An 18325-nucleotide genomic window follows, 5' to 3' on the forward strand; every position below is an offset into this window, starting at 1 on the left:
GAGTGTCGAGTTCTAAACAAGCTATTGTGTGTTAAGCAAGTCTCGTGACATTTTTAACAACAGTGTGATCATTAAAACCCCAAGAAATCCTTAAAAAAAATCCACCCATTTTTTAAAAACTTTTTTTAATACAAATTATTGGTGGTTGGTGCGTCTCCTTCTTTAATGTTAAACCTACGCATTTTGCACACAGCAATACGTTTTTGCTGACCACCACATAGTTTTTGTACCCAAATGAAATTATCTTCTGTATCTTTTTTTTCCAACTGGTGCTCAGTAACATAACATTCGTTTTTCTGTGTTCTCTTCTACAACTTGATTGGATGCTGTCGGATTGTCAACAAAGTGGATCTGGAGAATTAACTGTTGTCTTTCTGGGAACAAATAGAATTAATAGTTAGTTGATTCAGGAGATGAATTTATTCGTGGCACAGTTTATAAATAACATACATTTTCACGCAATACTCTGTTAAGAGGTCATGTCATTTCACGTATTTCTGTGAGACTGTGTTGGTTTGTCAGGGTTAAAGCATAACATGGCTCTTACAGATTAGACCATTATTTCCATTATTAATAACACTGTGCTAACATGTTAATAGGTTGGCTGCAAATGCTGCAACATGGCTAGTCATAGTTAGTCCAATGGTGCAAGAAACACAAGCAGCCAGTAAAAAAAAAACGACAAAACAAAACAAAACAAACTAAGAAACTTAACTTATTTGTAGAAAAAAAGGTGATTAGTAAAACTATCACCCAAATGGTCTGTTGTGAACTTTATACCTATCTAGAGTTAAAAAATGATTACACAATACGATACAATCTTTTTCTACATTCAACGTAATGTTTCATTTCAGAGGCTTTTCTAATAAAAATGGTAAATAATTTCATTTTTTAAAATAAAGTTTTCGACAAAAAATGTCAACAACTTTAAAGACAGTTATTAAAGCTCGAAGTGCCATTTTTCAATCAAGCCTTTTTGCCTCAGAAATGTTGTATTGATTAAACTCTAGTGGCTACTGTAGAAGACAAGACAGATGGGCAGGTTCACCCCGTGTCATGTCTACATGTACAACACACAGCAGAACAGTATTGATCTTCAATGAGATGCAGAGCGTCACACAGAGAAATGGTGCTGGAGCCAAAACCAAGCGAGCTGGGCAAAGCTCCCCAAAATGATTATGGTGATTAATCGACTGAACTGTGGCTTGTATGGATTTCATGTAAAAAACAAAACAAAAACTGTTCGCACAATCTGTGCAGGAGGGAACAAAGCATTACTGAAAAGACGACATTGCTTTTGAAACAGCAGGACAAGTGACCTTTTAGGATTCATTTTGTTGTATTTTTGTGTGTATAATGCCATTAAAAAACTACTGCTTCACTGGTCTCTCAGATAAGACTAATAAAAAATGCTTTGGGACGTTGGAAAATGGTTTCCAGTAATGTAAAGAATAACAGGCTAAAATAAGAAGCCTCTTAATGAGCTCATGTATGCCTGCGTGATGAGAGTCCCGACACTTGTTACTTACCAGATGAAAGCAGGATGACGGCCTGTAGAAGAGCCACCTCAGAGTCATCCAAGTTAAAGGAGGACAGCGACACGCCAAGGTCGAAGATGGCATCCGATACTACGCCTAAGCCACCATTCTTAAGCTGCCCTCGCGTGACTGCCATCTCGCCATTGAGCGTGAGGGTTTCGCTCTCCGGATCATAGCGAACAGCAGCTCGCAGTGACATGATCTCCATGCAACAGCCTTTTAACAGGATGATCTGGTCTTCACAAGGCAGCTGATTAAAAAGAGAAAGAAATCATTAGTAGAAGATCGTTAGTAGAAGAAAACAGGTAATGTAGTAATAGCGTGCGCTTATTTAAAAAAAATTAAATAAATACTGTTTAAAAAAGTAAATGATGGCACAAACTTTGAGCATTAAATTCTCTAAACATTTACAATTATTCTCTGAAATCTAGCATGAAGCAGCAACTACATGTAGCAACATAATTCTTATATATAAATACATAAATAAAGTCAAGCTATTAAATGATCTGCAGCAGATGATGCTAACTTTGTGAGTTGACATAGTTGCTCTAAAAATAAAGCTGATCTTTTTTTGGTTTACTGATCTGTAGTACTGTAGAATTTCTAGATTTTCTCAGAGAAAGAACTGCGTAATTTGGCTCTTACTACATGTAAAATAAAAACAGTATTCACTTTGTACATTACCATTTAAATAATGGCTAACAGTGGCTAAGCTGAAGATGTAAAAGGGCAATTTGGATACAGGAAATCATAAAATCAAACATGCAGTATATCAATAATAAATCAGTGATGATATTTAATTATGTGCAGTTTTTATAAAATACTGTTAATACATTATAAACAACTAGATAAAATAACTTTAACTTATTTTCCCTATAAGTACCAGTAATTACACACTTCTTTAAAGAATACTTTCAAGAGATAATGGAAAATATATTAGACATGCAAAAAAAAAAGTTTTTTTTGCTTTCTTGGTGGATTTGACACCTTGTTTGCCATCTGTAAGTATTTACTCTAAATTACAATCTTAAAGACATTAGATGCGCACATTTTTCTGCATTCTTTTAATGTTTTATTCTAGTATGTTTTATTTTGAAATGGTTTTGTTGTTCTGTTTTAGAGTGCTTTGTAACTTTACTTAAAGAGTGGTATACAGTCTTATTAGAATTTGAGGTCTACATTGAACATATAATTGAGATTTTAAGAACTTAATATTTTAATTTTTTTGGATTTCATGTTACTTTTTTGCCGGACCGCAGAGGCAAGACCAGCCCTGTAAAGGCATTAGTTTGTCTGTGTGTCTGACGTATGAGTGATAAAGTTTCACTATTGGTTGGAGTGACAGATGATGCAAGTGTTGATGCCGTTGACAGTCAGTCATTTTCTGTTGCCAATTACCTAGCCAGCCGCTACATCAGTAAAATGTGACAACTTCATGCTGCATCCACATACTCCTGTCTCAGTGCAGAAAACCACAGTGCTATCATCAGATCCTGTCGTCACATTAACATTGTGTAACATAATTCGCTATTTAACCCTGGCCAAAAGGGCATTTTAGGACGTTAGAAAGCGAGGTTCAACATCAATCAACATCATCAGCATCAGTTTTTTTGAAGTACAGTCATGTCTGCATGAAACACAAACCTTAAAAGTATGAGAGATTTTATTAAATATTACGTTTTAAGATATCAGAACAGGTGCTGCCACCTCAGAAACAACCCGTGACTAGAGGTTGACCAATTAATTGGTCTGGCTGATTCATTCACCTGTTTTATAAACTATTGACATCAGCAGAATTCGGCTCTGATAGTGGCTGCGCAGCCTCAACCAGAGCTGAGGAGGAGACGGGGGTCGTGTTAAATGATCTGTGGGTACAGCTCGAAAGAGGGCAGTTCTCTTTTATTGTGAAGGTGTGTCTAAGGGTATTGTTTTTCATTTTAAAATGTTTTTACATAATTGTTTGGCTGGTCAACAAAAGCAGGGCAAACTGTGACTGAATAAATGCCGCTGCTTCCTGTTTCAAACTAAAAGCGCTCTAGCGTTTGACCTAGTCTGGTTGGCTGACATTCATGGTGCCAATATATCTGTGATAAGCCAACAATAGCCACGTTCATTGGCGGCTTCACTGTAAATCCACTGTAACGTGACTGCAGAATTAGAAACTCAGGTTTCAGCTTTTCCTCGAATGCCGCTGTGCCGGCAGAGGAGGCGCTAGAACTTTCTACAACTATGTCTATCTACATTTTGTTAAACGTTGTCACTTACCTCACAAAACATAGGCAGTTTTTTGGCAAAGTCCACCACTCGGGTTATGGCAGGGGTGATAATTTTTGTAAACTGACTGAAGGCTTCTATATCCACTTTGTTTCCTTCAGGTGTATTGACCATGGACGCTTGACCAATATCCTCTTGCTGAAAGAAAAAAGAGGGAAGGTCGATGTATGAATAGTCTTCAAGTTTGAATAAAAAAATAAAACAGCATGTAGACACTTTTCTACTATCGAGTATTACAGTATTGATCTTAGCATCACATATGAAACGAGTTCAAGTTTAAGACGAGAAGCATTCACGGTCAAATACGACAATGAGACAGCTTGAAAGCAAGTGAAGCGTTTGACTTTTGAGTTGACAATATTTCGCCATGATGTGAATGAGGGCGCATCACTACTGACATGTAGCACTCATATATCTATTGCACTTCATTAAATGTGTTAAGCATGTAACACTGCATCAAGCACATGTTGAAAAGGCATTTAATCACTTTTGAAATTATTATGTGTCCTTACCTTAGTTTCCTTCACCCCCGCTGCACTCTGGTCAGAAGTATAGAATAAATTACATGTTATTTCATTAAGAAGCATAGCTTCCTCGACCTGTTGGATAATCAACAGGAATCGTGAAGTTTCAATGAAGAACCCGTGTCAAGCCAACTAAAAAGAAAACAAGTTAAAACTGAAGACAGATGAAAGAGTGTGCAGATAGAAAACAGGTGAATACAGAAATCCAAGATGGGTTTCTATGGTAAGATTCAGACTCAGGGCCATGACTTCAAACAGGTCCTCAGAAGCACTCGACGACACAGAAATTCACTATTTTATCCGAAAACGTGGACGACTATTTAAGCGAAACCGAGCCGTGATTGGACATCTATACGATTTAAATCAATCATAACTTCAGTTGATCAGTTTTTAGAGATTTTTTTGCACATTATACAAAATGTTTCCAAAAGTACTACTTAAGAACAGTTTTACTAAAAATCACCAACTAATGTGATGAAAGTGCCAAAATTAGATCTCGCAAAATGCGCGTTTATTGACTCATGGAAAGCGACTTTTACGGAGATCGAAACAAATTTCATTGATCAAGTCTTCGGAAATTCATGACCAACGAGATCCTAAAAAAAAAAAAAAAAAATTAATTCAGTTTTGTGCTTCTTTCTGATCATACCACAGAAACCCAAGTCAACAGCTGAAACGGACTTTCAATCTGGAGAGAGCGATTAGACTTTACAGAAAAGAAAAGCAAAATTAGTCATAAAAGGGTAAAGTATGAAATTAAAAGCTACAAACAGAAAGAGAGAAAAATGAAACAGCACAAAAGAAGCAAGTTATTAGTATTAGCGATTAAAGATCATTGCACAAAAACAAGACAAGAATAAGATGTTCCATTATAAATAAGTGCTGCTGCGTTGAGGAACACACTTTTCACCATCGTCCAGCTAATTCTCCCCACTCTACAAGGAGATACAAAAAAACACATGGACATATTAACACAGGGAACAGAGGAACAGTGGTTTTGGTGGAAGTGGAGGAGACAGGGGGCATGATGTGTACAGGGTCTGTGAGGGGTGGGAGGGGAGGTGAGGGTGGGGGTCGGGGGTGAGTGGGTAATCGATACAATGAGGGCTGTGGTGAGGAGGGAGGGAGGAGATCTCACCAGGAATTTCCGCTTCTGCTTCCAGTGGTTGCCCTGCGCGTTCGTGGCCATATGGGCCTCAGTCACCATACGGATGAGGTCCCACTCCTCCTGGGTGGGCTCCTGTCGATCCCACACTGTCTTCTGCAGTTCCTCCTTCCGGCGGCGCTCCCGGTTCTCCTCGATTAACTTCCGCTTGGCCAGCCTCTTGCTGTCGTCCAAAACCACTGTGGGAAAAGGAGGGTGAGAGGGGCAAAAGAAAGAAAAGGGAGACAATGACAGTGGATGAGAGGAGGAAGGAAAGTATGATGAATAGGTGACATGGGTGAAAATACTGGGCAATGCTGCTTAAATTACAATCCTAAAATACTCTTAAAGCATGATATTTATTGATAGTCAATCAGCATAATAATCCTTTAACAATATAGTAGACACAAAAGACACAAGAAGCTCTTTACTTCTTTCTAGGAGGCTTTGAAATGCTTTGACTGCTGCGTCCAACCAGCAACCGCCAAAAACTGCAGTTTCTCGAATGGCCACTTGAGGCTGAATCCAAGAATGAGTCAATCCCTACAGACCTCTTTGTTAAAATATCCAACTTTACAACAGAAATAAACATATTTGGCCTGATACAAAAAAAAGATTTTCTGCTAATTTCCACAGTCATGACAACTGTGCGGGGTCAAATTTGTATGTAACTCCCCTGTTTAAATTTTATAAAGGCTAAACATTACTCATAATAAAGAATCTGGCCACTTTAGGTGACAAGTGGGAGTTATCTATTTACAAGTTGCTCCCATGGTATCAATGTTGTTTAGGTAACGTAATCATGGTCATCTCTATTTCAGTATGTCTGTAGCTCATGAAAGTTACTTTTGACATTTTGGTTGCATAAAAAAAGAGTTTTTTTCCCCAGTAAGTATATTTTGTTTTAGTAGTTTTTAAGCCTCTTTTTCGCCAGCAAAAATTAGAATTAGAATAATCACAGTTAACCATAGTTGCAAATTACCAAGAAAGTGTCAGCATGCCTTTATGAACTGCTTAAAACACTCCTGTAGCACAATGCTTCACCCCTCTGTTCATCCATTTGAACAATGATGAATCTAATGACTGTTGTCATTATAAATCCATCTGCCAATTATTCCCCTGTATTGATTAGTTAATATCTTTGTCATGAAATTTCAGAAAATATTGATAAATGCGCATCAGTTTCCCAGCTGCTGGTTGTAACTTAGCAACAGTCCAAAGATATTCAGTTTAGTATTGTACGTAAGAGAAAAGCATCAAAAAATCAAAATATATGCCAATTAATTATCTGTTGATCAATTTATTGATAAATTGGCTAATTTGAGCTCTAAATTATGCAATTTGCACGGGATATAAATTTCAAGAAGCTAGTTTCATCTATGGTCTCAATGCAGGTTGATACATTAAACACATAAACTAACAAGCAAAAAAAAGTAGCCGCCACAGCATGTGGCTCTCTGTAAAACTTACAGTCGGTTGCCATTCCCACCACAATGCACTTCTTGAAGCGACATTCCTGGCACTGGTTCCTGGTCACTTTGTCGATGACACATTTTCCCTCGTACTTACAAGCGTAGGTCGGGTTGAGATTCTTCTGGATGGTCCGCCTGAAGAAACCCTTGAGAGCAGATAGGGAGGTGTCCAGAAAACCCTTGTTAACATGCACTAAAATGAGCTGAAACCCCCCCCAAAACAAAACAAAAACAAACGAAACAAGACTCGCTTGTGTTACCTTGCACCCTTCACAGGTAATGCAGCGATAGTGATAGCCTGTGGCTTTGTCCCCGCACACTACACATAGCTCATCCTTGTCCAGGTAACTTGGAATGTACCCTGGAGAGAAGAAAAAATGGTTAACATTATATTTTATTGGGGGAAAAAAGGTCACTGGATTTGTAGTCTGAAATATTTTCGGTAACTGCTGTGGTTTAATTCACTGGGGCATCTCACATACTTGTGTTTTCGACCAGATTTTAGTTGACGCTAACCTGAAATTAACTTTAATTTGAATTGTAATATCAGATTTTTTTCATTTTACATTTTATTTAAATGTAATGTTTTTTGCTTCTTTTTCTTTTCAGATAGAGAAAGTGAAAATGAAATTGTGGGGATCAAAGACAAACTATCTATATACTTTGTACAGTATATCAGCTGTTCCTTTGTGTCCATTCCTAACACATAGGTGCAAACAGGTTAAGTAATATAGCGGCCTCGAAAAGTCACATAAGCACAGTTAAAAGTAGGCTGATTCGTGTGTTAGCAGTTCTAATACTTGATTAGCACCGACATCTGCTTCTGGTTAACACCTGGCTCAATTTTGGGATTTGGCTTAATGAGTTCAGTGCTTTGACCCCATTGCAGATTCGGGGACTGGAGGTTAGCAAACTGATCAATACCTTTTTTCAGGGGGGTTGTTAAGAAAGCAATAATACATCTCGCATCAGCCTTCTGTTGCCTCTCCATCAATCAATAAGGAACCCCGCCTCAGTCAAATACTCTGAGCATCAGATGAGCCAAGTCCTGCCACTGCATGACGCCTTAAATCTTGGATTTATGATTAAATCCCAGACATTGATTGATTCATTGATCAAAGAGGAGTCAACACTTCTTACAAAAGAATATTAAAAACCCATATACCTCACACACAATCTACAAAGACGACCACAAAACAATAGAAACTACATCAGTCACTTTAACACTTAACCAAAAATACCCAAGAACTTGTAAACAATCCCAATCTGGATGTCATACCTTTTTTGTGCACCCCCTGCATCCACTGCAGGTGTGAGAAGTCAGGTTTGAACTCAGAGAAATACTCAGGCTGATGTTGGTAATGACTGAGAGGAATCTCCATGCTGCAAAACTCGCTCTTAAAAACAGGAGGTCCACCAGCGTATGAGCAAGAGTAGTGCTGGCTGGGCGGCCAAGCCTGCTCCATGCAGGGTGGATGATGCAGCGGCTGGGGGTCACAGTGTCCGTACCCGGGTCCCTCACCCGGGTACATGCAGTGTTCCCCGCCGCCCTGCACCGTGTAGCCTCCCACCCCAGTGTGAGGCATCTCGTACATGTCTGGTATGCAGTAGTTCATCATGGAGAGCCACAGCAGAGAACCATAAAAAGTTCTGTTTCAATTCCGACAACTTCCCATTCTCCAAAAAGAAAATTCTTCGCAGGATCCAAAAACAATAAGTCAGGTCCAAGAAAAAGCATCAAGCCATGTGAATGTGACTATCAGAAGTTTCTTGGTTTGGAAAAAAACTTTATAGAGGCTGACCCTACGTAGACGCACAAACGTTTCATCCACCAAGTCCACAGACCACAGACTGCACCTAGCAACTGCCCCACCCGCCACAACACGGCCGAATTGGGAAGCAGAGATTTATGACGACGTAGAGCTCTAATCTTACACTCCACAAATCCTCAATGTGCCACAGACAGTGGCGATGTCACAGATTAAGACCTCGCGTGTTGCACCTACATCTAACAACACCGACTAGAAAACAATTCCAAAGAAAGCGGAGAAAACTTCCAAGAAAACTCGGACTTATCTTTAAAATCTTTTTGACGAGGGTTCTCATATCATGTAAGAATTAGAAGTTCTCATCACCCTAATACCTTTCCTGACCCCTTAACCTTTAACCTTTGTGTATTAACCCCTTAACTTATCCTGTGGGTATTTTAAACAGAATCCGTAAATAAGCTCGCTTAGGTCAGTGCCATATAATTATTCCTGCCAGCTATTTAGTGAATGTTATGACACACACAGATTTTAAGAAGGGTTTTGTATTTTACACACATAACCCTGACTTTCCATCATTAAGACTGTACCTTGCATTTAACTGCTGGAAAGAATGCAACTTATTGAGAATAAAAAACACTTTTTTTTCCAAATAAATGATAAAGACCAGAATAAAAAGTAAACTGAATTTAGATAACTGAGAAATTTGAGAGAATAAATTATTATTTTAATACCAAACATGTAAATGGCCTATGTCTAGCTGTACGCACTAATGCTATATAAAATTAAAGTTCTACTTTTATTTTAAGAATTACAATAAAAAAACAATAAAAAAACAACAAACAAAGCCCACAAAAAAAACAATAAAGTTAAGTCTTTTCTATACTTCAGAAATACTTCATTAATCGACTGTTACTGTACCTTTGATGTTGAAATCTTACAAAATAAATGCTATAATTTTAAAAAGAATCAATACCGTTTCCCCACAGTGTAAGACATGTGAGCGACACACTGAGTGTCACATTGCGTGATCTGTTTCAGATAATACACCTATTATCCTGGACACTCGGCCATACTCATGCTATTGATTATTATTCTCAGCCATATTGATTAGGCTTCTTGCTCAATAAATATGGGATAAGCCTTATGGCGAGGATGCGTATCTGTTGGGATTCATAATGCCCTTTTCAATAATGTTTCGTCATATGTCCCCATCACAGGTTGCTCTGTAAAGGGGATCTAAGAAATGAAGTTACTGAAAAAAACACAAATACAAACACACAAAAATCTAACAGAAACAAAAAAGAAGAAGCTTCCAATTGTGTGTATTTACTGTTAACTTGAAGGTATGGATAATACTGCAGTTAGTACTGAACCAAACGTATTCATCTTGCCTGTTGATTGTGATTATTGTTAAAAATAATTTATATCATTGCTTTCACTTTCCATTTGCAGAAGTACTTTGTTTGACATTTTAATAGCTGATATTTATTCAATGGAATTAGTCAATGCTGTTATTCTGGGCAAAGATTGCACTTATACTGTGATGTAAAAAAATATTTGAAAACTACAGACAATATTACACAAAGTCTAATATTTGTACTGTTGGAGGAGATTTGCTAAGCATATTTATTGAAGGGACTTGTGGTTCATAGGTAGTCCATTATAGCTCCGTCTGATTTACAGACTAACTGCATCGTTCAGTATCTTTTTAAGATACATTAGGGAAAATAAACAAACTGAACATGCCTCCACTTACGTACAAGTACCAAGACATATGTAAAATCATATTGGTGACAAATAAAAAATAATACTGTGAAACAATGTTGGGTCCCAACATTTAATAAACACTGTAATTTGAGTCTTATTAAGGTGAAACTCTTTTTTCCAGCTTTACGGAGACAGCCCCAAACTGATCACAGAGAAGCAAAGAAATAATGATATACTAAGGAATATTATTAATAAATATTTATTAATGTCCAGCAGAGGTCTCGTCTGATGCTGTCTACTTATCAAGGAATCCAAAAGTAATGGTGGTCAGTTGTAAAGTTTATCTTAACACCTGCATTTCATTTTACATTTTAGACAAACTACACCACAGTTAGAGTAACTTTTCGCTCCTGCGGTCTTTTGTAAAGCTCCTTTAAGAAACAGAGTGGGCCAGATTTGATCACGCAATTGCCTGCGATCTTCTTAAGACGATCAAATACCAGAACACGGAATGTCTTGCTGGTTATTGGAGCAGCAACATGAACCCCTAACCCACCAACACAAAACGTGAACACATGGTGAAGTCTGAGCAAAGATGCGTGCAGTTTTGGCTTTAAAATCCCTGCTGCTTGTACTTATATGAACTCTCTGAAATGCAGCCAGTCTGCACGCTTCCCATCACGTCTTTCAGAAAAGACACAATCAATACGGCACTGTGCAGGATTATGAAGAAATACGGATAATCAGGGTTCTTGTGGACTTTTGACCACAAAAACAAGAGCTTGATCGTATTTCACAACATTGCTTTGATATGATCTATCTATATATATACAGTGGTAATACCCAACTTGGTAATGCTATATCACTAGGTATACAGTTAAACTGTAGTAAACATTTTCCTCCTGCCAAGGTTTTTAATCACTGTTCTCATACACAAAACCAAAAAAACCAACATCTTTAAAGCATACCAAAATAACCCCAAAGTGTTTTGCTGCCTCTAAACATTTTCATGTATTTAAAAAAAAAGTCTTAAAAATTAATGTTTCACATATTGTTGACCTCTGACCGACAGTTTCTTTGCATTTTAGCGGATGTTTTTTTTTGTTTTAACCATCCTGCTATTTAATAATGTAGTTACTCAGAGAAATGAACATGGAGTAACCCAGTTTTGACAAATATTACTGTGTGTATTTCCCCTTATTATTATAAAAACAAACTGTATATTTTGCCCAGATGTTTATTTTTCTCCACAGCCATTTAGTTCATTTTCAGCACGGGTGCTGATAATCCTGTAATGCAGCAAACCCTGAAACTAAAAGCCTGACAAACTGATTATGCGTACAGATATAATATGACACTTAAGGCGACTTAAACATACCATCTGACTCATGTTGAAGTGACAAGTCTGACTGTGGAGCATAGGCTGCTTAATCTCATTAGTTGCGGAGCACAAGATGATCTGAATGACAGCGTTTATGTTGTGTGGAGCGTGCATATTAAAGGCTGAGATGGGCCTGACAGCTCTATTAAAACTGAGGGCTACGGGCCATTATAAAAAGCACCATTGCCTATTGAGGTGGTTTTATTTTGAACCACAATATATTCTAACCCTCAGTTTTTTAAACAGACGCTAAAATAGAGAAATGAAGTTTTCACATCTTGCCAAAAGCTTGCCTGTTCAGTTCATAGAAACGGTGTAATAGCAGACTGAATAGTACACGTATCCCAACCTTTCATTTGTTTTTTTCCAAGATTCAACCCAACCAAAAGCAACTGCACCACATGTCCTGCTTTTCTAAAGTGTTAACATATTTTTGTTTTATTACCTTAGCGAGGCAATATTGTTAGACTCACTGCAATCTTTAAGACTTGTTCACATGTGCTGTCTGTAATTACTAGTTTGCGAGGTAATTTTAACGACTGGCAAATTAAGCGCCTAATGTGTTTGTCACTTAAATTTCAAATATCGATAACTGTAAACTTCAATTTTCTCCGATTTAGGCATAAATATGTACATTATGTCGATGACCAAAATATACTCTACATATTGAATATTAGGAAACGTGTTTTTTGAACAGGATATCACAAAAGTTTAACAAAGTTTACCAAAATTAACCTTCTGAGCAGGGCAGTAATTATAATATTAATTGGTGGGTGGGCATCCCCCTCCAATATTCAAATATGAATAAAAATGTCCCCCCAACATATGATAAAATATATTTTTAAAAAGTTGCTATGCTAAAAAAGACAACTACATCCCCCATCCAAAATAATCAATCAGTCAATCAATCACATTAGCAAATGAGATCAGAATCATAAATAAATATAGCAAATTGTCATTACTATTTTTATTCCTACTGGTTCTAGTATTACGCTGTGCCGCAGTTCAGCGTGTGGTTTGTTTGTAGTGTTGCCGTATCCCAGCAGCAGCCGAAGCTCGACTGCTGTGAGGTACAATCAGTGTCAACCAGTGTATTGCCTCTCTACTGAATTACTTTCAAACGTATTACAAGTGGAAACTAGAATGAAATACAAGTTTAATAAAGAAGTCATTATATAATATGTCATTAAAAAGTCAAAGTAAGTTCACTTTTCCTGTGCTGCCCTCAATCATATGCAGGCTCCAAGTCCTTAAAACTTTAAAAACCCCTGATGCAACATTTTTGCTTCAAAAAGCTCTAAAATTGTTGTTAAATGTTAAATAGGTGATTACAGCCCTGTTTTTGAGAACACAATCTGTAGTCGCGAATCTCTGGATTTTATACGTCAAGCAGTGCTGACATTTAATAACTGGAGAAACTTGACTTTAACAGCAACAAAGCAGTGAATGTGTTAAGATAAATAATCACATCACTTTAATAAAGGCATCTTCATGTGCAACAGTTCAGTTACTCAAACCTGATTTCTTTAGTTCAGTAACTTTTTTTTTGTGTGTCTGCGGAAAATACATTTCTATCATTTCATTTTTATTTTCAATTTTTATTAGATTTTCAGCTTACATTCATCAAAGTGCATGGATATTTAATAGCTTCATTTTGGATATGTGCATACAGTATGAATAACTAACTTTAAAATTGAATTAAAAAAAATCAAGATATATTGTACAAGATTTAAGATAACATTGAATATAAAAAGCCTGGTGGCCATCGGGTCCTACTAATGATTTTGTCTTTGGTCTTACTTTGGTTATCCCAACCCCAACCTTAACTCTAACCCTCTATCTCAAAAACTTCCTAAATGTTAAATGTCTTTTGATATCTGAAATTTCAAATGTCTTCTCTGAAGAATCACTTAGTTACAATATATTCACAAATATTTATAGTAATTAATAGTGCAGCTACAAAAAGTGGATATTTCCAAAAGTAATAATTCAATTACTAGTTAAGAAGTTATTACAAATAGCAGATAAATCTACATTAATATTTCAGCCCGGTTGCCAGAATAAAATGTTGGCATTGTAGTCTATGTTTCAACCACATATATGTTACATTTGTAAGTTTCACGTTTCTAAAGTGACGTTGTCCAGATGACATTTTTATGCGCTGAGTTCCTAATAAGGAGGAGGGGCGGTGGGGGACGATGGGCAACCGAGCTGAGACGTCTACAGCAGACAGCAGCAGACCACAAAAACAACAGAAGCGGGTCATTTTCGGAACACGTCGGGACATTCCCAGCCATGTTTGTTGCAACAAAACCAGGTATTTTTTTTTAACAACAAATTTTCAGTGTTTGTGGCAACGACCCCCTAACCCTTACCCTATTTTAAGCCAAAACATGATATTTTCCTGACCCTTACCCTGTGATTTTGGTGCTTATATCTATATCTAACCACTTGTTATCTTTAGCATGGTCACTACATAAAAAAAATTGAAAAAAGAAACGAACAAACAAACACATCCACTACATATGAAACATTTAAATTCAACATATCCTTGGTTTGCTGAAAGCTACAATGCCATCCTTTGGATATCTAAATATTTAGAATTAAAATTCTAACTACAGCTCAATATTAGATGTCATGATGAGGAGTGGGAAGTGCACAATATAGAAACGAACTGAATAAAATGAGCAACAAACATTTGCAACTTTTATTGAAGTGAACTTGTAGTGATCATGATCTTTTTGTGTAAAACTGTAATTAGTAACAGAGAGAATCATTTATTTTACATTACACTAGCACTTATTGTTTTTCTTTTCTTTTTATTGTGGTTTGTCAGTTACAGTCCATGATTCCTCAGAGCATTAAAAGCTTGTCTCTGTTTTTCAACCGACATTTACGTCTCTGTGTAGACTAACAGTTCCTGGAAAGAGCTGAAGTCTGATATCGTTGTTTATTTGAACCTGTTCTAAGCTCTAAAACTTGATAAGCGCTTCATTAAAGACAGGTGCGATGGAGAGGTCAGCTGGTTAAGCCTCGAGATGTTAAACACAGACAGACACTGCTGGAATGAAATGTAAGACAACACATGTTGTACTGTGTGTGGCTCATTATCGCGATTTAAGTTTTTATTTGCCAGATGCTCAAACAATATGTCCAGTGAAATGCTAAAAAGACTATATGCAAACAATAACTAGCAATAATAAAAAAAAACAATGATGACAAGTCAACAATGAATGTAAAGACTGAACTATTCTACCTTTTAATAGGAACAAATGTGTAAAATTAACATAATATTCCATTTCTTTTCAATTTTGGGGAGAAGTTATATGGTGTTTAAAATGACTGGCACAAGAATTAATGTTTTAGAAACATAACTGAGTCACATATTCCTTTTAAACTGGCTGCAATAATGACTGGACTATTTCCACGAGTAGCGTGTAACTTAATTTGAAATTCAAAAAAATCCACTACATTTTCTTTTAACCAGAATTGCACAAACTGGACAAAATTAATGATAAATGCTTAATTTTACAGAATCTGTCTAAATGAACAATTAAAAGGCTTACCATGGGATTACCAGCCCCATTCATGTAATAAGTGTGAGTGTGTGACAAGTAGATGTGATCAACATGCAGCAGCTGGTAAGAGACAGGCCCTATGAGGCAAATCTGCTTGCAAAGAGGGCTTGATACCAGTTTAACTTTTTGATGAGGTGATGTCCTTACCATGGACTAATCTTGTTTGGAGTTTCGACTCTCGACAAACTGTTAAGCGTTCGTCAGACAGAGTTTAACGCCTGTCAATACCGTAACAATCTGTTGTCTGAGCAGACAGTATTAACGCCTACGCCTGTCTCGGGGTTTATGGTTTTTTTTTTTTAATTTATTTTTTTTTTATTTTTGACGGTCTCTCCGTAAGTAAATAAGTATATTATATGTATGTTTTTCCAAATCTTTTTTATTTTAATCAAATCTGTGATTGTGTATGGTTATAGTTATGGTTATGCTGTGCAGTGTAAAAGTATTTAACTTTATTTTATTATAAAAAAGTGACAGACGACCGTTAATTATATGTATGTTTTTCCAAATCTTTTTTATTTTAATCAAATCTGTGATTGTGTATGGTTATAGTTATGGTTATGCTGTGCAGTGTAAAAGTATTTAACTTTATTTTATTATAAAAAAGTGACAGACGCAAAGAGTCAAGTAAAACTGACTTGAACACAACTATTTAACAAGGTATTTATGAATTAAAAATGACTTATTGCAATTATCTGAATGAGGGATTTTTATACTTTCTATTTTTCCTTTGAAATACTGCAAATTAAAGCAATTTGTTTACAGTGACATTGAGTACCTATTGTCATTAGACATTACACAATTGGAAGCTATGGGAAACAAGTCAGGGAGGTGGAGCTGGATTCAAGATTTAACGGTATAGACGAAACACTGAAGATTAATGAATGACTATCACATTCAATATTTTTTAGAAATAACTCATCACTTTTAGAACATTAAAAAAAGCCTGTACATTTCAAAATAATTTAAACAATTTAAATATATCTCTACTTACCCAGACTGTCTTTTTTCCACTTTTTGTCTTTAACCTCCCTTTAATAAACACGTGTTGGAATCATATGTCTGCAGGAATATTTCATGCGTCCTTTGTTAAATTATGCTGAATAAGTATAAGTACTCCACAGAATACTAATGGCTCCTCTCCTGATTCCAGGTATTCCTGACAAATGGCTGAGGTAAATAACACGGCCCTCCTATTTTAGATAACAATAGACCTCCAAATTATCTCTCCTTGCAATGCAAACAGGGACATGGTTTCTCTGCGGATGGCACCTCACTACAGTGGCCCTGCAGCGGGTTTTTGCAGAGATATATTCCCTCCCTGATTGATTACTTTCGGCCTAAGGGGGTTCACAGCCGGTCATGAACAATTTTTGGATGTGAGGAATCTCTTTCACCCCGGGCCCTTAATTGACATGATGCCCTGTGCCAGATGTCCCCGGCTACTCTGCGTTACCTGAGGAGGTTGTTGAACCTTTCCCCTTAAAGTTCAGGGTAAGCTCAGGGGAACGACAGAAGGCTTCTATTGTTGAAGGTTAAAGTTTGAGAGGATTATCCGGCACCTTAAAATGAAGGGCAGCAATCTATTTTGGATACTGTTCTTCATGTAACTTCATTTAATATGCTCTCACTCTGTCTCCTACAGATCCCGAACGTGACGGTTTGACCTCCGTGTTGGATTCCACACCTAACGATTCACATACAACGTCAATGTTCAGAGCCAAGGCAGGAAGACACGAGTCCTTTACATGTGGAAGAGTCTGGAGCTCAAGATGGTCCATGGATGTGTTGTATGTCTGACTTTCATGTCCTCTTAAGGACCTGAAAACAACACTTGTCTTTTTTTTTTTTTTTTATCAGTCACTACCACCATCTTTAACTAACCTCAACCAAGTGTTTTAGTTGCACAACCATAGATCTACTGACGACTACCCCGTTTGCCTTAACTACAATAATTTCCTTTAATTGAACATATAGTGCAATGCACAGATATTGTACAAAAAACACTGAAACTGGATGTAAAAAGTAAAATTAACGTATTTTTCTAAGACCTAAGGAATCCAGCGGTATCAGTCATGTCATGCTCAAAAGGGGTCGTAATAACAAAACTGTTTTGTAACGTAAAATAATGGCGTTTAAAAATAACAATACTTTTGACCGAATACTTTGATATAAAAAGTATGGCCATATTGTAGGGTTGACTTTTGGTGCTTTCACCAATTATTTCTGCAATGATTTTTTTCTTGAGAAGTTATCTTCAGTAATGTGGTAATAATTAATTAGTGGTTAAAGGCGAAAAATAAAACAGCTAGAAAAGTCTGGTAGGTTCAGAAAATAACATCACTTTACAGTTATGCAGCCTTTCAAAACCAGGAAAAGGTAGTCCTGAGATAATAGTCTCATATCATGATACTGATGTAATTGTGATGCGTTGCCCAGCACCAGTTTAAATATGCTTGGATGATATCCTCCTGACTCTACTCTTTTTTTTTTTTTTACGGTGCATCATAGGGTGTTTTCATTTCAGGTCATTTTTTATCATTTCATTTTCTTTAAGGTTCATCTTGAAATTTTATTTGTGAATACAATTTTTTTTCTTATTTAATCTAATTTTCTACCTTGTGTACAATTTGGAGATAAATTTCTCATTTGTCTGAAGTTCTTGCATATAACTTTGATGTGTCTATTATATATTGGTGTATATTCATCATGAATTTTGTAGCATCATATTATATGCAAAATGGGATTGTCATTATTTTCTCTGTATTGTGACACAATGACAGCATTTGTGTCGATTTCTGTGTTCTGATTTCCATCTAGACGAGCCAAATACAGTAACATGACACATGCTTCTTGCAGAAATTGTTTTAAAAATATTCAAAGTTTCTAACTTAGTACAGAACATATTTATGTGTGTGTCTGTGTGTGTGTGCAGCAA

At 36.6% G+C, this 18325-nt stretch overlaps 1 protein-coding gene across 1 annotated transcript in view; it reads right to left on the bottom strand.

Moving 5' to 3' along the window:
- thrb (thyroid hormone receptor beta) overlaps positions 1-18325 on the bottom strand; it is a 121658-nt gene that overhangs the window by 6649 nt on the left and 96684 nt on the right. Inside the window, exons 5-10 of the mRNA XM_042506649.1 lie at positions 7213-7313; positions 6951-7098; positions 5475-5680; positions 4325-4411; positions 3804-3950; positions 1530-1788 (exon numbers count right to left, since the gene is read on the bottom strand). Of these exons, the coding sequence (XP_042362583.1) occupies positions 1530-1788; positions 3804-3950; positions 4325-4411; positions 5475-5680; positions 6951-7098; positions 7213-7313 (948 nt within the window). The remainder of the gene's footprint in view (positions 1-1529; positions 1789-3803; positions 3951-4324; positions 4412-5474; positions 5681-6950; positions 7099-7212; positions 7314-18325) is intronic.

The sequence above is a fragment of the Plectropomus leopardus genome, chromosome 18 (genome assembly GCF_008729295.1).
Source record: "Plectropomus leopardus isolate mb chromosome 18, YSFRI_Pleo_2.0, whole genome shotgun sequence".
Lineage (NCBI taxonomy): Eukaryota > Metazoa > Chordata > Actinopteri > Perciformes > Serranidae > Plectropomus > Plectropomus leopardus.